Source organism: Trachypithecus francoisi, unplaced genomic scaffold, assembly GCF_009764315.1.
Source record: "Trachypithecus francoisi isolate TF-2019V2 unplaced genomic scaffold, Tfra_2.0 Lachesis_group14, whole genome shotgun sequence".
NCBI lineage: Eukaryota > Metazoa > Chordata > Mammalia > Primates > Cercopithecidae > Trachypithecus > Trachypithecus francoisi.
In genome coordinates, this window is record NW_022681459.1 from 31,840,542 (window position 1) to 31,864,687 (window position 24,146).

Genomic DNA, 24,146 nt, shown 5'->3' on the forward strand with positions numbered 1-24,146 from the left:
AAAAAAATTAGCCGGGCGTGGTGGTGGGCACCTGTAATCCTAGCTACTCAGGAGGCTGAGGCAGGAGAATCGCTTGAACCTGGTGGGCAGAGGTTGAAGTGAGCCGAGATTGCGCCACCTCACTCCAACCTGGGCAAAAGAACAAGGCTCTGGGCCGGGCACAGTGGCTTACGCCTGTAATCCCAGCACTTTGGGAGGCCGAGATGGGTCGATCACGAAGTCAGGAGATCGAGACCATCCTGGCCAACATGGTGAAACCCCGTCTCTACTAAAAATTAGCCGGGCGTAGTGGCGGGCGCCTGTAGTCCCAGCTACTTGGGAGGCTGAGGCAGAAGAATGGCGAGAACCCAGGAGGCGGAGCTTGCAGTGAGCCGAGATCGTGCCATTGCACTCCAGCCTGGGTGACTGAGCAAGACTCTGTCAAAAAAAAAAAAACAAGACTCTGTCTCAAAAAAAAAATTACTCAGTTTCAGATATTCTAAGCAACAGAAAATGGACTAAGACATGGACTAAGACATCCACCAACAGGTGAATGGATAACAAACTGATATATTCACACAATGCAATACTACTCAGCAATTAGAAGGAACCATGTATTGATACACCCAATGATAGTGATGAATCTTAAAAGTTACGCCGAGAGAAGCCATACAAAAAAGAGTACTTACTGTGTAGACTGTTTCTATAAATATCTAGAAAATGCAGGCTGGCCGCGATGACTCACGCCTGTAATCCCAGCACTTTGGGAGGCCGAAGTGGGTGGATCACAAGATCAGGAGTTCAAGACCAGCCCGGCCAAGATGGTGAAACCCCATCTCTACTAAAAATACAAAAAACTAGCCAGGTGTGGTGGCACGCGCCTGTAATCCCAGCTACTCTGGAGGCTGAGGCAGAGAACTGCTTAAACCTGGAGGGATGGAGGTTGCAGTGAGCCGGGATCGCAACACTGCACTCTAGCCTGAGCGACAGAGCGAGACTCTGTTTCAAAAAAAAAAAAAATCTAGAAAATGCAAACTACTACATAGTGACAGAAAGCTGCTCAGCAGTTGCGTGGGGGTGTAGGAAGAGGGATTAAAAAGAAACATGAGGACACTTTGGAGGTGATGGATATGCCCAGTCTTGATTGCAGTGATGGTTTCATGGATATAAGCGTATGTTAAAACTTATCAAGCTGGGCATGGTGGCTCACACCTGTGATCCCAGCTCTTTGGGAGGCCAAGGCCAGTGGACTGCCTGAGGTCAGGAGTTCGAAACCAGCCTGGCCAACATAGTGAAAGCCTGTCTCTACTAAAAATACACAAAAATAGCTGGGCATGGTGGTGGGCGCCTGTAATCCCAGCTACTCGAGAGGCTGAGGCAGGAGAATTGCTTGAACCCAGGAGGTAGAGGTTGCAATGAGCCAAGATTGTGCCACTGCACTCCAACCTGGGCAACAAGAGTGAGACTCTGTCTCAGAACAAAGAAACAAAAACAAAACTTGTGAAACTGGGCTGGGTGCAGTGGCAAACGCCTGCAATCCCAGCACTTGGAGAGGCTGAGGTGGGCAGATCACCTGAGGCTGGGAATTCGAGACCAGCCTGGCCAAAATGGCAAAACCCATCTCTACTGAAAATATAAAAATTAGCAAAGCATGGTGGTGCACGCCTGCAGTTCCAGCCACTTGGGAGGCTGAGGCAGGAGAAATCACTTGAACCCGGGAGGCAGAGGTTGCAGTGAGCTGAGATCATGCCATTGTACTCCAGCCTGGGCAACAAAGTGAGACTCTCTCTCTAAATACATTAAATAAATAAATAAATAATAACATTAAGTATTTAAAATTATTATTATTTTTGAGACGGAGTCTCGCTCTGTCGCCCAGGCTGGAGTGAAGTGGCGTGTTCTTGGCTCACTGCAACCTCCGCCTCCCGGGTTCAAGCAATTTCTCCTGCCTCAGCCTCCCGAGTAGCTGGGAACACAGGCACCATCACCACGGTCAGCTGATTTTTGTATTTTTAGTAGAGATGGGGTTTCACCATGTGGGCCAGGCTGGTCTTGAACTCCTTACCTCAGGTAATCCACCCGCCTCAGCCTCCCAGTGTTGGGATTACAGGCATGAGCCACCGAGCCCGGCCCTAAAAGTTATTTTAAAAGAAGCATCTTAATAATGGTTTTTGAATGGATGATAATTGGGTGAGTTGGAACTGGAGCCCAATTATTTTACCTCCTACTTCAGTTATCTTTCTTATACCTCTTGTTTCCTTCCCTATGAGATATCATTTATATAAGGATTTCTTTTTTTTTTTTTTGAGACGGAGTCTTGCTCTACCACCCAGGCTGGAGTGCAGTGGCCGGATCTCAGCTCACTGCAAGGTCCGCCTCCCGGGTTTACGCCATTCTCCTGTCTCAGCCTCCCGAGTAGCTGGGACTACAGGCGCCCGCCTCGTCGCCCGGCTAGTTTTTTGTATTTTTAAGTAGAGACGGGGTTTCACCGTATTAGCCAGGATGGTCTCGATCTCCTGACCTCGTGATCCGCCCGTCTCGGCCTCCCAAAGTGCTGGGATTACAGGCTTGAGCCACCGCGCCCGGCTAGGATTTCTTAAAGTTAAAATTATTTTCATGTCAACCCACAACAATATGAATATGGAACACTTACCTTCCTTAATACTTCCTGACCGTTGAGTAGGGAAGGCCTGAGGAGGAGGAATCTGTGCTATGAGTGGCTGCTGAGGGAGCTGCTGAATGATGGTGGCAGGAGGCTGGGGGATCTAGGAACAGCCAGGTGATTAGCTATCTGCATGTGTCCTTGAAGAAAGTGTCTCCAGTATCTACCACCCAACCATCCACCCATCCATCCAACCAGCCACCCAACCATTCATCCACCCACCCATCCGTCCAACCAACGATCCACCCTCCCATCCAACCAACCAACCATCCACCCATCCATCCAACCAGCCACCCAACCATTCATCCACCCACCCATCCGTCCAACCAACGATCCACCCACCCATCCAACCAACCAACCATCCACCCATCCATCCAACCAGCCAACCAACCAATCATCCACCCACCCATCCGTCCAACCAACGATCCACCCACCCATCCAACCAACCAACGATCCACCCATCCATCCACCCACCCATCCATCCACCCAACCAACCAACCATCCACCCACCCATCCACCCACCCAACCAACCAACCATCCACCCACCCATCCATCTACCCACCCATCCATCTACCCACCCATCCATCCAACCAGCCAACCAACCAATCATCCACCCACCCATCCATCCAACCAACGATCCACCCACCCATTCAAGCAACCAACCATCCACCCACCCATCCAACCAACCAACCATGCACCCACCCATCCATCCATCCATCTACCCACCCATCCATCCACCCACCCATTCATCCAACCAGCCAACCATCTACCTACACATCCATTCACCTATCCAAGGAGACCTTTAAATGATTAACCCCAGACATTGAATAGATGGTTGAATGGAAAGGTACTTCAGTCTAGATATCACTTAGGATGTAGTATTTTTAATGTTTCCCATGTTTTCTGTTTTTAGCAGGGTGGGCTGAAGCCTGGTTCCACTAATTCTGCTTTAATAGGAGCATCCAACACTTGGTATGGTTTCTTTTCTTTTCTTTTCTTTTCTTTTTTTTTTTTTTTTGAGACAAAGTCTTGCTCTTGTCACCCAGGCTGGAGTGCAATGGCGCAATCTCAGCTCACTGCAACCTCCGTCTCCCAGGTTCAAGCAATTCTCCTGCCTCAGCCTCCCGAGTAGCTGAGATTACAGGTGCCTACCCCCACACCTGGCTAATTTTTGTATTTTTAGTAGAGATGGGGTTTCACCGTGTTGGCCAGGCTGGTCTTGAACTCCTGACCTCAGGAGATCCACCCGCCTTGGCCTCCCAAAGTGCTGGGATTACAGGCATGAGCCACCACGCCCGGCCTGGTCAGTCTTTTTCATTGTAGCCACTTTAATAGGGACACAGTGGTGGCTCACTGTGGCTTTAATTTGCATTTTCCTAATGATGGATGGTGTTGAGCATCTGGGGCAGACCGGTGTGTAGGATGGCTGCATCCCAACAGGCGTTCTCAATTCTGTCCCAGTGACCTCTCTATCTCAGCCCCCATGACAACTTGGTTAATTACTGTACTCCATCATATACTGTAGTACATATATAGAACACGTCATGAAAATACACTTTGGTTGTCTCCTCTGAGTAAAAATAAATTACAGCCGAATATTCGAGTATGAAAGGCCTTCTGTTTTATCCTCTTCTAGCTGTGCGAGGCTGCCTGGCCTCATCCCTTCTTCCTCGGTTCAAAGAAAGGATGGCAGAGACCAGGAGTTGGCAAACTTTTACGAAGGGCTAGATCGTAAAGGGATTCCAAAGCAGGACACACCGTCAGCTACAGCTCTTGAGCTGGCCATTGCAGCATGAAAGCAGCTATGGACAATGTGGAAACAAATGGGTCTGGCCCAATAAAACTTTATTTATGAACATTAAAATTGGCATTTCGTATAATTCTTTTTTTTTTTTTTTTTTTTTGAGACGGAGTCTCGCTCTAGCCGGGGCTGGAGTGCAGTGGCCGGATCTCAGCTCACTGCAAGCTCCGCCTCCCGGGTTTACGCCATTCTCCTGCCTCAGCCTCCGGAGTAGCTGGGACTACAGGCGCCCGCCACCTCGCCCGGCTAGTTTTTTGTATTTTTTTAGTAGAGACGGGGTTTCACCGTGTTAGCCAGGAGGGTCTCGATCTCCTGACCTTGTGATCCGCCCGTCTCGGCCTCCCAAAGTGCTGGGATTACAGGCTTGAGCCACCGCGCCCGGCCCATAATTCTCATATGTTACAAAATATTATTATTTTATTGGCTTTTCCCCAAACATTTAAAAATGTAAAACCATTCTCAGCTTGCAGGTTGCATGAGAACAGGAGGCAGGCCAGCTCTGGTCTGAAGCTGTGGTTTGCCAACCCCTGCCACAGACCCACGAGGCTTTCTTAGAGCCGCTGTGCCCATCCTGGCTGATGGGACCTTCTGCCTCAGGGGCTCTGTGTCCAGCTGCCAGGAAGCTCATCTTGGTGACCCACAGCCCCTGTTTACCTGCCTGGTGTCACTGGGGCTGAGAGCAAAACCTGCAGGCATAACAGGCCCTGATAGATACACAGTAAGTGTAGATGTGTTTGGGATGAGGAAGATGGGGGGTCCACAGCAACGACCCCCCGTACTCCCTTCTGTCCTAGGAGGAGGTTCCTGGTGCTGGAAGACAGGAAGGCACAGGCTGGGAATATCCAGAACCTGGGGAAGGCCACCCATCTGCAGAGGACGGTCTGGGGCAGGTCCTTTGGAGGCTCCCCTTCCCTCTGTTCCCTCCGCCATGTGCTGCTGCCAGGGTCCCCTCCCAAAGGGCAAAAGCCTTCCAGGTCATAGACTCTGCTGCCCTGTCTAGAAATCCCACCTCAGCCTCTTCTTCTCTCCTATCCTCCCTGCACCCCAGTCACACGAAACCCACCAAAGCCTTGACCTCCAGGCCCCCAGCTTCCATCCCGCCTCTGGGTGCCTGGTTTCCCTCTGACCCATTTTTTGCTTCAGAAAGTCAGAGTTGTTTTTTGCTGCTTGTCACCCAGAAGGCTGAACAGCTGTAGGAAGCTCTCAGAAGTGGAACACTATTTACCTTTAACATTCTGCTCTTGACATTGGGGCCCTAGGCATCTCCTGGGCATGATCAAGCTTTTTTTTTTTTTTTTTTTTTTTTTTGAGATGGAGTCTTGTAATCTCTTTCTAGGCTCAAGTGATTCTCCTGCCTCAGCCTCCTGAGTAGCTGTGACTACAGGCATACGCCACCACGCCCGGCTAATTTTTGTATTTTTAGTAGAGACAGGATTTCACCAAGTTGCCCAGGCTGGTCTCAAACTCCTGACTTCAGGTGATCCACCTGCCTCGGCATCCCAAAGTGCTGGGAGCCATCACACCCAGCCAGTGATAAAGTTTTGAGGAGTTGACCAACTTCCCCAAATTCAAGGCCCTCTGCCTGCTGAGCTCTCCTGATACTTCTACCCCTAATGCAACATTTAAGGCCAGGGCTGGGGTTTGGGAGACAGAGCTGGGCCCCAGTCTCCCTCTGCGATCAGGGGTAAGCAGTCCGGGGAGGCCCGAACAGTGTCCAGGCAGGAGAAATGCAAGAGTGGCTGGCCCCCTTCAAGGGTGGGCCTTGGGAGGATGGGGGTGACAAGGCAACCTCGCTACAGGCACAGTGCCTCCCACCTTCTGTAAAATCTTTTTTTTTTTTTTTTTTTGAGATGGAGTCTCTCTCTGCTGCCCGGGCTGGAGTGCTGTGGCTGGATCTCAGCTCACTGCAAGCTCCGCCTCCCCGGTTCACGCCATTCTTCTGCCTCAGCCTCCGAGTAGCTGGGACTACAGGCGCCCGCCACCTCGCCGGCTAATTTTTTGTATTTTTAGTAGAGACGGGGTTTCACTGTGTTAGCCAGGATGGTCTTGATCTCCTGACCTCGTGATCCGCCTGTCTCGGCCTCCCAAAGTGCTGGGATTACAGGCTTGAGCCACCGCGCCTGGCCTTTTTTTTTTTTTTTTGAGACATAGTGTCACTCTTTCGCCCAGGCTGGAGTGCAGTAGCGCGATCTCGGTTCACTGAAAGCTCCACCTCCCGGGCCCACGCCATTCTCCTGCCTCAGCCTCCCGAGTAGCTGGGACTACAGGTGCCCGCCACCACGCCTGGCTAATTTTTTGTATTTTTATAGAGACAGGGTTTCACTGTGTTAGCCAGGATGGTCTTGATCTCCTGACCTCGTGATCTGCCTACCTCGGCCTCCCAAAGTGTTGGGATTATAGATGTGAGCCACCGTGCCCAGCCATAAAATCTTAATTCTGTACCTGCCTCCTCCTCTCAGATGTGCTCCTGCCTTCGCCCTCTTACCGCAGGCAGGATGATCCTTGGCGGGTCTGGGGCCAGCGGGGATGGAGAAGCAGCGGGTAGGATGCCCGTGGGGGGCAGCTCAGGGGGCAGGGCTGATCCGAGGGCTCCTCTGGTTGCCCTGTTCCAGGCCTGGGCCCGAGAGAGCTCATCCAGGAGGTGTTGTTCCTGCAAGGACAATGCAGAGCTGCTGCACATCGGGGAGGGGGAGCCCCAACTCTGCAGAGGCACCCCCAGCCTCAGGCTCAGGCCAGCCTGGGCCAGGTACAGGCCCCTCTCTGGGCAGAATGGCCATGGCTGGAAGACCCTTCGAGGGGTGTGTGCACAAGGGTGGCCTCTTTCTGAAATTTACCCAAGCATGTCAGCTAGTTTCCAGTTGTTTTCTTTTCCCAGCCAACAGGATCTGTTCTCTCTTTCAAGCCAGTTCCAGGCCTACTTCGCTGCAAAGATCTCCCCCTAGAAAAGCGGCCCCACCTCCCCGGCGTCTCTGCCACTCGGATGCATCTTTGGTGAGTGCTGTGGGAGCAAACCTCCGGGCATCCCAGAATTCCAGGTCCTCCTGGAATTGGGCCCCTACTCAACATTTCCTGCCCTGATGGAAACCTGCTCCCAGGTAGGTCTCTAAGCTAACAGTGCCCTCGCTGGGGCCTGGCCCTGAGAGTCCGGAAAGGTCTTCCCCAATACCCTCCCACCCGGTGCCGTAAGGCTGAGCAGCCGTCTCTGCTATGGTGAGCTCAGCCAGGTTCACTCAGAGGGTTCAGGGCCTACCCGGAGTCTCTGCAGAAGGTCTCTCCTTCTCTTCAGAGCAGTCTGCAGGGCGCTGTCCGGCCGGTCCTCATTTCCTGGAGGGAAGCACCTGCTTGCTCACCAAGGAATGTGTAGAGGCTGTTACTACAAGCACTCGGCCCAATGCACTGCACCCATGTCGGAAGGCCCTGCCTCACCCACACTCCCAGGATGGGTGTGGCCTGGGAAGCTCCTGGGCTTAGTTTATCCCAGAGAAAGAGGGACCAGTGCTGGGTAAGGAGGGCAAGGGGCAGCATCAGGGGAGGGGTAATCCAGGGAACTCAGTGTTGGAGTCTGGCCAATGGTCATCTCATTCCTGGAAGGGAGCCTGAAGTCACACGACCAGGTTCCTCCTGAGTGCATTTCATACAGAATCTCTTAGGCTCCAGGAGGCCAAGGCCTCTACGGGGCTGGTTGCAGCCTGATCTTGGCCACCTGGAGCCACCCTCTGGCCCCAAGTGGTCTAGAGTCTGGTCTAACCCCCAAGTATCTGCATATCCCTCCAGCCTGCCCCCCAGTCCGGGCGTGGTAGCTCATGCCTGTAATCGCAACAGCGGGAGGTTGCACTGGGAGGATTGCTTGATCCTAGGAGGTCAAGGGTGCAGTGAATTGTGATCAGGCCACTGCACTCCAGCCTGGGCGACAGAGTGAGACCAACCCTGTCTCAGGAAAAAAAAAAGAAAAAATCTGGCCAGGCGCAGTGAGTCACACCTGTAATCTCAGCACTTTAGGAGGCTGAGGTGGGTAGATTACTTCAGGCCGGGAGTTCGAGGCCAGCCTGGCCAACATGGCAAAACTCCCCTGTCTCTACTAAAAATACAAAAGTTGGCCAGGCGTGGTGGAGTGCACCTGTAATCCCAGCTACTCGGGAGGCTGAGGCATGAGAATTGTTTGAACCTCAGAGGTGGAGGTTGCAGTGACCTGAGATTGCACCACTGCACTCCAGCCTGGGTGACAGACCGAGACTCCTTATCAAAAAAAAGAAAGAAAAAAACGAAGTCTACACTCCTTGGTGAAGGGTCTGCACTTAAGAGAAGGCTCCGGAAGGTGGGGGGCAGGGTTCTGACCTCCTTTCCTTTAGGCACAGGGGTCCTGCCCCTCACCCAGCATCACACTGGAGTGGAGCCATTGGGAACCCCAGCCAGTCCTTGGGGGTCCCCAAACTCTCTGCCCCGGGCACTGGTAGCCATTCTGTTCCCTCACACTGGCTCTGCAGTCAGGGGACCTGGTTTGGGATTTTCTCTCTGTATTTGAGACTGGGCTCTACCCTTGGCAGCTGAGCCCCCACAGCTCACAGGTTGCCCCACGTTCCAAAGAACAGGAAATGCTCCTCCGGCCTTCTTAGCTCCTCCCCGGACGTCTCCGGGTAACAGTGAGGACAGCAGCTCCTCCCCAACCAATGGGCAAGCTCAGGCTCTGGAACCAGAGCAACTGGGTCTGATCTGGGTGTGACCACTGCCAGGGTGAGCAACCTCTTTCTGCCTCCATTTTCTCATCTGCAAAATGGGAACAATAAAGGTGCACCCTTTTGGGGTTTGCAGACTAAAAGTGATAAGGGATGGGGGTGTCTTCAACTCTGAATGTAAAGGAAACGTGTTGAGGACAGTCTTGCCGGTACCAGGAGTGGGGGTGATTTCCAGAGTTGCTGTCCCCACCTCCCCCTGGCGCGGCTACACTTGTGTCTGTCTGTGCTGGTTCCAAGCAGCCCAGGGGCTCTCACCTGGCTCAAGGTGGAGGCCCTCAGGTCCCCCTTCCATGTTCTGCCGTTCTTGCTCCAGCTTCTGTGAGGAAAAGAGACCGTGATGGAGACACCGGCTCCAGGCAAAGGCCGTGTGTGCTCCAGGAATGACTAAGAGGCTTTCCGAGTGATAAGAACTGTACGTCAGGAATAACCCAGCTCCTTCAGGGCCAACAGGTGGGAGACGAACCCCTCCAAGGATCTTCATGAGCTGCCTTTGTCACCCTGACCTCTAGCGAATTCATGCGTTCCACCTGCAAGCCTGGGGCGGATGCTCTGAGTGGCCCCTTCAGGCAGATTTCTGAAGTGCACCCCTGGGAGAGACCGCACTGGTGAGGCCTCCAGGCTTCCCCATCAGTGCATGCCTGGATCATCCCCTACCTGAACCCTGAGCTGAGCAGTTACCTACTGGGTGTGTCCAAGGGTGAGTCTCTCTCATGGCGGCCTGTGGGCCAGGATGCAGGGCTGGCAAAAGGCGGGCAGCAGATCCCTCCGATAGCAGGAGAGGGAACAATGCAGGCAGGGGGTGCAGAGGAGCCCTCAGGCACCGAGGCCCCCCAGACTAGACCCTTAGAGAATGTTAAATGAGTCTGAGGATGGGTCCACTGGGCTGCCAGCCCCAGGCCCGGCCCTTGGGGCCCTGCATTCTGCACCTGCAGGGCTGTCTCGAAGAGTCCCTCCAATGCCACAGCCTGGGAGTGGTTAAAAAAGGAGCATCCCGGGCTCTGCCTCACCTGTCCCAAGAGCTTTAGCGTCAGTCGGGTCACTTGCTCTGCTGCTGATGAGTCCAGCATGGTGGGAGCTGCAGGAGACGACCGTAGGGGCAGGGGAGGCCGCAGCCCACCTCCCTCCCTGGTTCTGTTACTCGGAGGAAAGAACTGCTTAGCAGGAGCCCAAGCACCCGTGTCACCCGCAGGGCTGGCCTTACCTCCTGGAGACCAGCCTGAGGTAAGAGAAGAGCCCTGTGGGAAGACAGCCACACCCTCCCTGGACTGCAGTGCCCCACAAGCCAGCGCTGGGTGCTGCATGACTGTTGCCAGGCTGCCGGACACAGGGAGGCCCCAGGTTGCCAGGTTTCCACTGTGCGTCCTCAGGCTACCTGTAAACATTCATCCCCAGGTGTGGCCAGCTGGGCTTCATGGGAAGACAAAAAAAGTCAGCAGTAGCTGAGGCAGAGGGGCAGAGCCCTCAGACCTGGGGGAAGGGGACACTCATGACCCCTGTGCACCACCAGCCTCAGGACCCAGTCCAGAAGAACCTGTGTGTTAGGGGAGGGTGCCCCACCCCTGTGTACTGCCTCCAGGGTGTTAACGGCACCTCCCCTCCTAGAGACCCTCAGAGCAAGCAAGGAAGACAGGGTGGGGAGACTGCCTACCAAGGAGTTCAGGAAATTCCAGGCAGCAGAAGGGGCGGGACAGAGGAGGGGTTGTGACTTGCAGAGGGACAGGGCTTCAGCAGGACCAGTGGGGGTGCTCAGGGGATGCGTCCCACCTTGGAGCTGGGAGCAACCGGGCAGCGAGCCAAGAATGCAGGAAGCTTCGCAGAGGGTGACGCAAAACAGGAGCGTGGTCTGCACTTGGTGGGGCATTAAAGTCCACACTGACGAGTTAGTCAATCCCACTAGCAGGCAGACTGACATCTGGGGGATGTCAGCAGCAGGGGCCCAGGCCTGCAGACCTGAGGGGCGGAAGTTAGCACTTTGCTCAATGTAGCTAACCCAGGAACTTGTCTCAGTGGCCAAAATTGCTCTCTTGCCCTCAATTCTGTAAATGGCCCATGTGTGCCTGTCCTGTCTTTCAATCCATATCCATGTGGGGAGCCTGGAACTGGACCAGTGAGTGACAGGGTGAAGGCTGGCCAGCCCGTAGGAGGTCAGGCTCACAGAGGCAGCTCATGGAGATCCTCGGAGGGGCGCACCTCACACCTGCTGGCCCTGGAGGGGCTGGGTTACTCCTGATGTAGAGTTCAACTCACCTTACCCTGGAGGCCATCCAACTAGAAATGAAGTCAGCATGAAACCAGGCCTTACCCTCCCTCCAGATCTGTGGAGGTTGTGGGCTGGGGTCACATGACCTGCCTGGTGCCACACATTCCCAGATGGCAGTCAGGGGTCCTCACTGGTGCTGCTGGACATGAGCAGACTCTGGCCCCATGTTTAAGATCCCAGTGCCATTGGGCATTGGCTCATGCCTGCAATCTCAGTGCTTTGGGAGGCCAAGGCAGAAGGATCACTTGAGCTCACAAGTTGGAGATCAGCCTGCACAATGTAGCAAGACTCCATCTCTGTAAAAAATAATAAAAAAGGGCCCAGCGCGGTGGCTCACGCCTGTAATCCCAGCACTTAGGGAGGCTGAGGCAGGCAGATCACAAAGTCAGGAGTTTGAGACAACCTGGCCAACACGGTGAAACTCCATCTCTACTAAAAATACAAAAATCAGCCAGGTGTCGTGGTAGGAGCCTTTAATCCCAGCTACTCGGGAGGCTGAGGCAGGTGAATTGCTTGAAATTGGAAGGCGGAGGTTGCAGTGAGCCAAGATTGCGCCACTGCACTCCAGCCTGGGCAACAAGAGCAAAAACTCCGTCTAGAAAAAAAAACAAAAATAAATAAATATATACAAACAAACAAATAAAAGAACCCAGCTCTTGTCCACAGTCATTAACAGTGACAGTCTTGGGAGACATTTAAACAGTTCTGAGTGTGCACAGAACAAAAACCAGGTTAATTTAGTTAAGCAACTGTATAGAGCACCCTTGATATAGGTGACCTCATCTGAGAAAAGGACTCCATCTTACAATTTTTTTTTTGAGATGGAGTTTCACTCGTTGCCCAGGCTGGAGTGCAGTGGTGGTGCCATCTCAGCTCACTGCAACCTCTGCCTCCCGGGTTCAAGTGATTCTCCTGCCTCAGTCTCCCGAGTAGCTGGGACTACAGGCGCACACCACCACCCCTGGTTAATCTTTGTATTTTTGGTAGAGACGGGATTTCACCATGTTGGCCAGGTTGGTCTCAAACTCCTGACCTCAAGTGATCTGCCGTCTCTGCCTCCCAAAGGGCTAGGATTACAGGTGTGAGCCATAGCACCTGGCCCCTGATAGCTTTTAAAAGATAGGGCCAGGCATAGTGGGTGGCTCACACCTGTAATCCCAGCACTTTGGGAGCTGAGGTGGGTGGATCACTTGAGGTCAGGATTTGGAGACCAGCCTGGCCAACATGGTGAAACCTTGTCTCTACCAAAAATACAAAAATTAGCTGGGTGTGGTGGCACACCTCTGTAGTCCCAGGTACTTGGGAGGCTGAGGCAGCAGAATTGCTTGAACCCGGGAGGCGGGGGTTGCACTGAGCCAACATGGCACTACCACTGCACTCCAGTCTGGGCAACAAGAGTGAAACTTCACCTCAAAAAAAAAAAAAAAAAAAAAAAAAAAAAAAGGGTATCAGGCCAACAGGGACCAGACATGTCCTCATCAGTGGATACTGCACCCACCCAGATAAGGACATAAACAAGAACACTCTTACTATCAGTCCTCACCAGAGTACTCTATGGCCATGAAAAGAGCAGAACGCCACCAGGTCAAAGCAGCCGTTTACAGTCTTGCTGTCACTTGTGAGAAGCCCTCCACATCTGCTGCTGAAGGCTCTGCCCACATCAGAGATGCTTCCTTGCCAGACAGATTCTCCTTTTTGTTGAACTGGTTAACCTTTTTTCCTCTCCTCTTTCTCTTGATGTGAAATGTTACTTTGTTTGATGTGGAATGTTTATAACATTTATATATTGATCAAGTATACTATTATGTATGGTTTGCAATACTGACTGACTTAAGGAGAGACTTGAGCCTGTGTGCCCACAGCTGTGACTGCCAAGTGAATGGGAAGCACTAAGAATTGCCTCCTCAGGATCTCTAGTAGTAAACATAACACGCTCCAGAGGGCACGGATTTGTCAGTTTATTTTTTAATAGGTTTTTAAAGAACAGTTCTACATTTATAGTAATTGAGAAGATAGTACATGGAGATCCCACATACCATGTGTGGTTCCCCCTCTTATTAACATCTTACCTTAGTGTGCTACATTTGTTATATTTTTTTGAGACAGAGTCTCGCTGCCACTCCCAGGCTAGAGTGCAATGGTGCGATCTTGGCTCACTGCAACCTTCACTTCCCAGTTTCAAACGATTCTTCTGCCTCAGCCTCCTGAGTAGCTGGGACTACAGGCACGTGCCACTGTGCTCAGCTAATTTTTGGGCCAGAGCCAGTGCACCCGGCCCATTTGTTATAATTATTGAGACACAATTAACTAAAGTCCACACTTCGACAATTGCCTTAGGTTTGCTTCATGTCCCTAATGTGGTATCCATTAGAACACCCCATTATAGTGAGTTATGTGTCTTTAGGCTCCTTCTCAGACTTTCCTCGTTTTTGATGACCTTGTCAGTTTCGAAGAGTACTGGGCAGATGTTCTGAAGAATGTCCCTCAATTAAAATGGGTCTGTTTTCTCCTGGTTAGACTGGGACTACGGGTTATAGAAAGGAAGCATCTAGGGGTGAAGTGCCACTGTCACCCCATCACATCAGGGACACACAGTGTGTCCCTGTAACTGTGAGGCTGACCTGGGTCACTTGGCTGAGGTGGAATCTGTCAGTTTTCTCCACAGTAAAGTGGTTCTTTCCCTCCTTTTCTTCATTGCACTCTTTGGGAGGAAGTAGCTATGTGTGGTCTACACTTAAGGAGCGGGGAGTTACATTCCCCTCCTTGAGGCTGAGTATCTACAAAATTTATTTGGGCAGCTTTTTTTTTTTTGAGCCGAGGTTTTTTTTTTGAGTCGAGCTTTTTTTTTTTTGAGCTAGCTCACACTAGCTCAGTCTGCCTCCAGGCTGGAGTGCAGTGGTTGCCTGGCCTTGACAGCTTTTTAACAGTTTAAAATGAATTGAGGCTGGGCGAGGTTGCTCACGCCTGTAACTGCAGTACTTTGGGAGGCCGAGACGGGTGGATCACTTGAGCCTAGGAGTTTGAGACCAGCCTGGGCAACACGCGAGACCCTGTGTCTACTAAAAATACAAGAATTAGCCGGACATGGTGGTGGGTGCCTCTAATTCCAGCTACTCAGGAGGCTGACATGGAGAATCACCTGAGCCCAGGGAGGCTGAGGCTGCAATGAGCCGTGGTCTCACCAATGCACTCTAGCCTGTGCAACAGACTGAGACCCTGCCTATAAAAAAAAAAAAAAAAAGAAAAAAAGAAAAAAGAACTGAAATAAGACCCAAGTCCAACATTTGCAGAACCTCTCCAGAATGTGCACAGAAATGACTCGGGTTCTGAGGAACAGTCTAGGCAAACCTGGGCACATCCCCTCAGTCCCACAGTTGTAAATGTATTGTAACACGTAACAGTTGTGAGATTCAGGCACAGTCTGGGTCTCTGTTCCTGGAAAGTGTGATCCTATGGGCACAGCCCCTGCTCGCTTGGCTGTGTTGCCTGCCTGGCCCCTGCTCTAATGAGCCCACTGCTCAGAGTTTGCTCAAACCACCCAATTCCGAGTCTGGGAACCAGGAGATGGCTGGATACCCGCTCACCACACAGAAGACTGTGGCCTGAGTCAGGAGAAGTTTCTGGCGGTCGAGCTTCCAGGGCTTCCTGAGCGAGGTTGCAGTGAGCCGAGACTGCACCATTGCACTCTAGCCTGGGCGTCGCAACCAGACTGTCTCAAAATTAAAAAAAAAAACAAAAAAACAAAAAGAAAAAAAATTCTGAGCAAGATTCCAGGGCTTCCTGAGGGCACGTTTAAGTTGTAGTTGCTGAGAATCCCAAGTTCTTGTGGAGGCTGCAAGGTGAGCTTGCGTCAGCGAGGAGCCACTCCAGCACGCTCGGGGAAGGGCATCGTTACTGCTGCAAACAGAAGCACACGGCCCTCCACCACGAACAGTTTGCAAGTGAAGGCGCACTAACAGGCAGAGGGACTACAAAGAAACCCAGAAACCAGACCTGGACACATGAAATAAGGGCTTTAGCTGAAGAAATGCTCCACAGGAAAGGACGGCCTGCGGGAGGTCACCCACCCCGTCTTGGTTTTCTGCCACTTCGCTCCAGTTGGTTTCCCAAGTCCGCCCACGCGCGCGCCCGCTGAGAAAACGCCCACCCCGGCGGTCCCGCTGCAGGTCACAGGCGGTGCAGACCCCGGGACTGTGTCTGGGCTTCGGTGTCCAGGGAGCTCCAAGGCACCCAAACCTTCCGTGGTTTCCACCTCTTCACGCTCAGGTTCCGCTCAGCTCAATCTGAGGGGCGACGACCTCATGCGACGTCAGTTTCCCCCTGGGACCACGAACCCACGGCCCCATTTCTCTTCTTTCTACTAAAAACTTTTCTTTTTTGAGACCTAAGACATCAGTGAGACACACGAGCAGACACGGGCTCAGTCGGGAAAGGCGGGAACTCCAAGCGGCGGGGCCTGCAGGTCCAGGCGGTTCGCGGGCTTTCTGACCGCATTCGACCGAGTTCTTCTCTGAAGACCCGGGACCCCCGGCTGTGGGGGCGCATTCGGCGGGCTGGTGGCGTAGGATTTTGTCCCGGGCTGGGGTGAGGGAGCCCTTGCGGATCCCCTGAGATTCACCTCAGCAGCCTCCCCTGGGATAGGCCTCAACTTCCTGCGGCGGCCCACGGCCAACGACCAATTCCTGAGGGGGGGAAAACGGCCTGGCCCTGTTCAGGTGGTTGCTGAGCGCGGTCCGACACCGCCCACACGTGCAGTGAGCCTGGCCCGCGGTCCTGGTGGACACAAAGCAGAGGCGCCACCCGCGAGGGACCAGCAGCGCGAACATTTTGCCGCTCGGCCGGCCCGGCAGGGGCTTTTAAAATCGGTCAATCACAGCGGGCGCCAGGTCTCCGCTATCCGCTTACTGGTCCTGCCGTAGGAGGCGGGTACATGAGCGCGCCAATCTCTGGCCGGCGAAAGTATAGGGCGGGGCTCCGTCCCGGCTGCACCGCCCTGAGCGCGCGAGCGCGAGACCCGGAACGCGGCCCCCTGATTGGCGGCGCATGCCGGGGGCGGGGCCGCGGCTGCGTGACAGTTGTCGCGGGGGAGGGCGAGCCCCAGCGCGGGGGAGGGAGTGTAAATAGAGCGAAGGTTGCTCTGTGTCAGCACCGTCACTGACGGGCGGCCCGCGCGCCGTCTGAGGGAGATGGAAGTTGAGCAAGAGCAGCGGCGCCGAAAGGTGGAGGCCGGGAGGACGAAGGTAACTATCAGAGGCTTCTTCTCTAGCTGCTGCGGCATGAAGTCCTAAGGGCAGCTCCGGTGCCCGCCACCGCCCCCTGCCAGGAGCGGACGCTGTCCGGCGGAAGCCGCCGCCGAGCTCTCGCTTTCCCGCCGGCTCCGCTGGAAGTCGCCTCCTGGCCGCCGCCATCTTGAATCCGCCGCTCTCCGCCAGGGCCCGACCCCCACCGCGGCCACAGCCAATCAGCGGCCGAGACGCGCGGCGCCTCTCGGGCAGGCCGGGGCGGGGCTGCGCCTGCGTGGGGGTGGGGGTGGGGTGGGGTGCTCGCGGTGCACGCCGGGGCGGGGTGTGGCTGCCGGGCGGGGCCACGGGGGCGTGGCGGGCTCTGGACCCCAGGCCGGATCTTCGAGTGGACCCCGCGTCCTCTGAGACAGGGTGGCTGGGGGCGGGCGGCCGGTATTCGGGTGGCTGCGCCGTCTAGGGCCAGTTTCCGGCGCCGCCGGGGCCGGGGGCGTGGCGCGGGTGGCCTGCAGCGCCTTCTCAGGGTGCGCCTTCGCCCCGTTCGTCGGAGACGCTTTCCCCGCGCGTTTCTCGCGGCGTCGCAGTCCCTACCGTGTGAAAGGCCCCCGCGGCGCTCCCGGCCGCCGTCTTCTTCCCGCGCCCTGGGGCGCGCTTCCTGCCCATCCTGGCCCGGCGTGGCGCTGCCGGGAACCCACGCGGCGCTGGCGCCTGCCCCTTCGAGGGACGTGTTCCCGTTTTTTCCCGCTCCGGGTTTCGCCGTGAAAAGGCGCTCGGTTTGATGGCCACAGTCCTGGGTTTCATGTGGGGAATAAAGCGCGCAGAGCCCATGACTCGGGGACACTGGAATGGGAGTCCCGAGAGCGCGAGGCGGAACCGCAGGAGCTGCTGGGACGAGGCCGGCCTCTCTGCGAGGTGCGCGCGGCTCCCCCAGGATGCTCTGGCCGGGGCGCTGGGGAAGAGCGGGGCTCCTGGGCGCGGACGGCAGGAGACGCGGGACTGGGTTGGGGAAGGGCTGAGGCGGGCAGGAGGGGAATGGGAGGCCGGAGCCTGCAGGGAGCTGCGAACGGGAGCACAGAGCTCCGTGGAGGGTGGAGGGTGGGGAGGGAGGGGCAGGATGCTGCCTGTAGGGCGACGCAGGCTGGAGACCAGGTCTGTGCTATCCCCACGTGGATAGGTGTGATGGAGGAGGGCACGAAAATAAACTACATGAGTTTGACTTTGAAGAAATTTCCTTGAGAGACCATTTTTTTTTTTTTTTTTTTTTTTTTTTTTTTTTGAGACGGAGTCTTGCTCTTTCGCCCGGGCTGGAGTGCAGTGGCCGGATCTCAGCTCACTGCAAGCTCCGCCTCCCGGGTTTTACGCCATTCTCCTGCCTCAGCCTCCCGAGTAGCTGGGACTACAGGCGCCCGCCACCTCGCCCAGCTAGTTTTTTGTATTTTTAATAGAGACGGGGTTTCACCGTGTTAGCCAGGATGGTCTCGATCTCCTGACCTCGTGATCCGCCCGTCTCGGCCTCCCAAAGTGCTGGGATTACAGGCTTGAGCCACCGCGCCCGGCCGAGAGACCATTTTCTTGTGTAAATGGTCTTCTGTAATTTTTCTGGGTCCATGAGCTTGTGTACTTGTGTTGTCATTTACACAAATGTGTGTTCCATGCGTTTTGTTTTTGTGGCCACAGTTGTCGTTTGAGGGAACAGATGTCTCCCCGTGAAAGGCTGACGTGGGTTCGCATACCTCTTGAGTAAGATGTTAGCGGGAGATGAGGCTCACACATAGTCTCAAACCCTCGGATTTGAGAACTGAGCAGAGCCAGGCTGTGCTTTCTGATGGGCGATGCTCTGTGGAGGTCCCTGGTGCTTTGGTGAGCTGTGTCATGAAAAATAGAACATCTGATTCCATAAAGGAAGATGTGAGATTGACCTGGCTTAATTAATTTTTTGCTATTTCTGTACTTTGTCTCAGAATCTATGGCTAGGAAGTTTTGGCTGGGCTATGTATTTCTTCAGTTGGGGGAAAATTGGGGCAAGAAGGGAGAGATTTAGCTTTTATATCATTTTAAAACTTAAATATGCCTTGATTAGGCTATCAATCTTTTATATAGATGTATTTTTTTAAAGTTTTATTTTTCTGTAAACTACCAAGGGCTAGGAAAGCTATTCGGCCAATCAGCTGTATGGTTTTCTTTACCAGGCATAGTTAGCAGTTCTCATTGTTGGACCCCTTGGGTATAGATGTTGATGAAGGCAGTGTTTGTGGAGAGCGATCTGTTGGCCAAGTGTGGCAGAGTAGACTGGCTCAGCCCTCAGGCCTCATGATCCCCACCAGTCTGTTGACTTTGTGGTTGTGTTATTTTTTTCTCACTTACCTTTGCCTTTACTACTTATCTACGTTTTTGCGCAGCTTGCTCACTTCCGACAGAGAAAAACAAAAGGTGACGGTTCGCATTCGGAGAAAAAGACGGCGAAGAGGAAGGGCTCGGCTGTCGATGCGCCTGTCCAGGAGGAGAGTCCGATAGCCAAGGAGGACCGTGCACTCCGTGGAGGAGGGGACATTTGCAAAAGCACATCATGTGACGACACCCCTGATGGGGCAGGACGGGCCTTTGCTGCTCAGGTAGATTTGCTCATTGTTGTGTTTGAACTTTTCGCTTATCTTCTAGTGATTTCTAGTGTGATTTACTAAAGATGATCTTTGGACTGTTTTTGCCTTTCAAAAGTGAGGAAAGAGTGTGGTATTTTAGTTTATAAAAAGTGAGGACCAGGTGCGGTGGCTCACACCTGTAATCCAAGCATTTTGGGAGGCCAAGGCAGGCAGATCACCTGAGGTCAGGAGTTCCAGACAAGCCTGGCCAACATGGAGAAACCCCATCTTTACCTAGAGAAAGAATCCTTACATTTTACCAGCTTTTGGTTTTTAAAATACTGCTTTAAGCCAGGCATGGTGGCTCACGCCTGTAATCCCGGCACTTTGGGAGGCCGAGGTGGGCAGATCACGAGGTCAGGAGATCGTCTAGACCATCCTGGCTAACATGGTCAAACCCTGTCTCTACTAAAAAAAAAAATACAAAAAATTTAGCCGGACGTGTTGGCGGGCGCCCGTAGTCCCAGCTACTCGGGTCTTAAATTAAAACTCGGGGTTAAATTAAAACCCCGTTTTAACTTTTGTAAAAATACAAAAATTAGCCAGACATGGTGATGCACATCTGTAGTCCCAGCCACTTGGGAGGCTGAGGGAGGAGAATAGCTTCAACTCGGGAGGCAGAGGTTGCATTGAGCCGAGATCGTGCCAGTGCACTCCAGCCTGGGTGACAGAATGAGACTCTATCTTAAAAAAAAAAGTGAGTAAATTTTTATGGTTTTATTCTTAATAAATTTGGTTTTTCTTTTCTTTTCTTTTTCTTTTTTTTTCTTTTGTTTGTTCCAGACAGCGTCTTGCTGTGTTGCCCAGGCTAGAGTGCTGTGGTGTTATCACAGGTCACTCCTCCCTCAAACCCCTGGGCTCAAGTGATCCTCCCTCCTCATCCTCTAAAAGTGCTGGGATTATAGGCACTTTATAATCCCTCTTTTATCTTTATTATGTAATTTTGAGAAATTTTGGATTAACTACTTGAAGGCAAGTGTCAGTTGTTTGCTTTGTAATGGAAGACTGGGAGTTCTTCGTGTGTGGTTGTGTTTATCAGCCCCTTTGATGGGTATTTCTTGGAATACTTAAAACATAATATTCCTTCACATACTTGTAAATGCACCTGTTTGTCACGTTTGTCTTTTACCTTTTCACTAAAAGTGAGATGAGGAGGGAAGGGGTGAAGGTATTGCAGACATGGTGTGTTGCTAGAGGAGACTGGGTCTGCTGCTTGAGGCCTTGTGAGCTGCAGGGGCACCCCCATGGGCAGGTGTGGCAGGTGAGTGCACACTGAGTCCTGAAGGGGCTGGCCTTCCAAGCTCCTTGGGGGCCTACAAACCTGCCTGGAGGCAGGCTGTCCTTGGGCCTTTTGTGTGAATTATGAACAAGGGCCTTGGGTGTTGAGTGTCCCTGCTGCTGCAGCAGAATGGGTGCAGGCTTTGGTGTTTGCTAGGATTTGCTGGAAAACTGGTGACCAAAGGCAGAATCTGGCTCAAGGTCATAATGTGTCTATCCTGCTTTACTTAAAAAATCTTGAGTTGCTACTTGGGAGGCGGATCACCTGAGGTCAGGAGTTCCAGGCAAGACAGAGTGAGACTCCATCTCAAAAAAAAAATAAAAAAAAATATTAGGTTGTTGCCAACAGTTAAAATTTGTGTTATTCTACCTACAAATCCTGAATTTTTTTTTTTTTTTTGAGACAGAGTCTCGCTGTCGCCGAGGCTGGAATACAGTGGCCCGATCTCAGTTCACTGCAAGCTCCGTCCCCTGGGTTTACGCCATTCTCCTGCCTCAGCCTCCCGAGTAGCTGGGACTACAGGCACCCACCGCTTCGCCTGGCTAGTTTTTTGTATTTTTTTAGTAGAGATGGGGTTTCACCGTGTTAGCCAGGATGGTCTCTGTCTCCTGACCTTGTGATCCACCCGTCTCGGCCTCTCAAAATGCTGGGATTACAGGCTTGAGCCACCGTGCCCAGCCCTCAATTTTTTTATTTTTCATTTTTTATTTTTTTTGGACGGAGTCTCGCTCTGTCGCCCAAGCTGGAGTGCAGTGGCGCCATCTCGGCTTACTGTAAGCTCCACCTCCCGGGTTCACACCATTCTCCTGCCTCAGCCTCCCGAGTAGCTGGGACTACAGGCGCCTGCCACCATGCCCGGCTAATTTTTTGTATTTTTAGTAGAGACGGGATTTGACGGTGTTAGCCAGGATGGTCTTGATCTTCTGACCTCGAGATCCGCCCACCTCGGCCTCCCAAAGTGCTGGGATTACAGGCATGAGCCATCATGCCCGGCCCTGAATTTTGCTTTTTATCTCTTGAGTTTTTTGGTTGTTGGGTTGGTGTTTTTTTTTTTTTTTTTTTTTTTGAGACGGAGTCTCGCTCTGTCGCCCGGGCTGGAGTGCAGTGGCCGGATCTCAGCTCACTGCAAGCTCTGCCTCCCGGGTTTACGCCATTCTCCTGCCTCAGCCTCCGCAGTAGCTGGGACTACAGGCGCCCGCCACCTCGCCCGGCTAGATTTTTGTATTTTTTTTAGTAGAGACGGGGTTTCACCGTGTTAGCCAGGATGGTCTCGATCTCCTGACCTCGTGATCCGCCTGTCTCGGCCTCCCAAAGTGCTGGGATTACAGGCTTGAGCCACCGTGCCCGGCCTTTTTTTTTTTTTTTTTTAAGACGGAGTCTCGCTCTGTTGCCCAGGATGGAGTGCAGTGGTGCAATCTCCGCTCACTGCAAGCTCCGCCTCCCGGATTCACGCCATTCTCCTGCCACAGCCTCCCGAGTAGCTGGGACTACGGGCGCCCGCCAACACGCCGGGCTAATTTTTTTGTATTTTTTTTTTTTTTAGTAGAGACGGGGTTTGACCATGTTAGCCAGGATGGTCTAGACGATCTCCTGACCTCGTGATCCGCCCACCTCGGCCTCCCAAAGTGCCGGGATTACAGGCGTGAGCCACCATGCCTGGCTTAAAGCAATATTTTAAAAACCAAAAGCTGGTAAAATGTAAGGATACTTTCTCTAGGAAAATGTATGTGCTCCTGCAGCCAGGATTCTGCATGGAATGAAGGCCTGGGAGGGCCTGACTGATTTTCAGCTCACTTCGTCATCCTGAATTCCTCTGCACAGTTGTAGCTTGACATCAGCAGAGACATACCTCCTCTTCCTGTCAATTGGCTCTAAAATGGTAGGCAAAGGTCAGTACCAGTCAGCTTTTTCCACAGAATTCCTGTTATTTTAATAAGCTAAACATGCAGTCATCAGGTATTAACCCCTATTGGGTCTTGGACATCAGCTTTTTTTCCCTTTTTTTTTTGAGGTAGGGTCTTGTTTTCTTGCCCAGGTTGGAGTGCAGTGGCGCAATCATGGCTCATTCCAGCCTTGACCTACTGGCCTCAAGTGACCCTCCTGCCTCAGCCTCCCTAATACCTGGGACTACAGGCGTGTGCCCCCATGTCTGTCGAACTTTAAAGAAAAATTTGTAAAGACAGGGTTATACTGTTGTCAGGGCTGGTCTCAAACTCCTGAGCTCCAGTAATTCTCCCACCTCAGCCTCCTGAAGTGCTGGAATTACAGGTGTGAGCCACCCACCTGGCTAAAACTTATATTCTTTATACATGTATAGGTAAACTAAGTCATGTGTAGAAGAGAGCCTTTGTGTTTCTGTTGTATACTAAGTGAGGAATCAGATTTCTTAAGACATTATGTCAGTTACGTATATAAAAACCATTGGTGCCGGGCGCGGTGGCTCAAGCCTGTAATCCTAGCACTTTGGGAGGCCAAGACGGACGGATCACGAGGTCAGGAGATCGAGACCATCCTGGCTAATACAGTGAAACCCCGTCTCTACTAAAAAATACAAAAAAAAAAAAACTAGCCGGGCGAGGTGGCGGGCGCCTGTAGTCCCAGCTACTCGGGAGGCTGAGGCGGGAGAATGGTGTAAACCTGGGAGGCGGAGCTTGCAGTGAGCTGAGATCCAGCCATTGCATTCCAGCCTGGGCGACAGAGCGAGACTCCATCTCAAAAAAAAAAAAAAAAACCATTGGTGCTGTAAGAAGCAGATATTTCATTAACTTTTTCTCTGATTATATCATTGTACATCATCAGTCTAAAAACGAGTTTTTTCATATGTTGTAGAATAGTTCATGATATTTGAGTTTAACATGCCTTTAATCCAGATGTAGATGTTAAAATACGAGTAATTTTGTGCTCAGAATAATGATCTTCTGAAAAGTGAAATTCCGGCATAGAGTTCACTGTTTAAAGCTAGCAGCTGGTGGTCGTGTGGTCAAATAATGTCCCAGGCCAGGGCGCTCCCCTCTCAGATGGTTGGTCATGGTGTGTCCGGAAATCAGGAATCCTCAAGGAACCTTTATGTTGTAGTTGTACCAGTGCTTTGAACATAATTAAAGGTATATTTGTTTTATTTTACCCATCTGTAAATTGTGAGAGGTTTGGCTATCGGGAGTCTAGTGAACTTATGGAATAGCATAAGATGGTAAGCGTGTGTGTGCGTGTGTGTGTGTGTGTGAGGGGGAGGGAGAAATAATTGTGCTTTCCAACATATAATAAATTGCTTACTTTGATCGCTAACTGTTAGGTAAATGAAAAATCTTTTTTCTTTTTTTGTTTTGGAGAGAGGTCTTCCCTCTGGCACCCAGGCTGGAGTGCAGTGGCCCAGTCACAGCTTACTTCAGCCTTGACCTTGCTGGCTCAGGTGATCCTCCCACCTCAGCCTCCCAAAGTGCTGGGATTACTGGCATAAGCCACCGTGCCCAGCCTATATAAGACATATTTTTAACCAACTTTAAGATCTTAGGTTTTTTTCAGGATGGTTATAAGTGAAGGTAGAATTACAGGA

At 52.4% G+C, this 24,146-nt stretch overlaps 3 protein-coding genes across 3 annotated transcripts in view; 2 read left to right on the plus strand and 1 right to left on the minus strand.

The window, feature by feature from the left end:
• YBEY (ybeY metalloendoribonuclease) overlaps positions 1-3,598 on the plus strand; it is a 23,183-nt gene extending 19,585 nt beyond the window's left edge. The window contains exon 6 of the mRNA XM_033232687.1: positions 3,555-3,598. Within this exon, the coding sequence (XP_033088578.1) occupies positions 3,555-3,583 (29 nt within the window). The 3' untranslated portion in view covers positions 3,584-3,598. The remainder of the gene's footprint in view (positions 1-3,554) is intronic.
• Positions 1-16,524, minus strand: part of CUNH21orf58 (chromosome unknown C21orf58 homolog) — a 22,241-nt gene extending 5,717 nt beyond the window's left edge. The window contains 7 exon segments of the mRNA XM_033232698.1: positions 2,633-2,744; positions 6,928-7,092; positions 7,693-7,766; positions 9,431-9,491; positions 10,183-10,391; positions 15,020-15,052; positions 15,055-16,524. Of these exon segments, the coding sequence (XP_033088589.1) occupies positions 2,633-2,744; positions 6,928-7,092; positions 7,693-7,766; positions 9,431-9,491; positions 10,183-10,391; positions 15,020-15,052; positions 15,055-15,115 (715 nt within the window). The 5' untranslated portion in view covers positions 15,116-16,524.
• The window catches only part of PCNT (pericentrin), a 124,292-nt gene continuing 116,659 nt past the window's right edge, over positions 16,514-24,146 (plus strand). The window contains 2 exon segments of the mRNA XM_033232676.1: positions 16,514-16,675; positions 19,075-19,287. Coding sequence (XP_033088567.1) covers positions 16,622-16,675; positions 19,075-19,287 — 267 coding nt within the window. The 5' untranslated portion in view covers positions 16,514-16,621.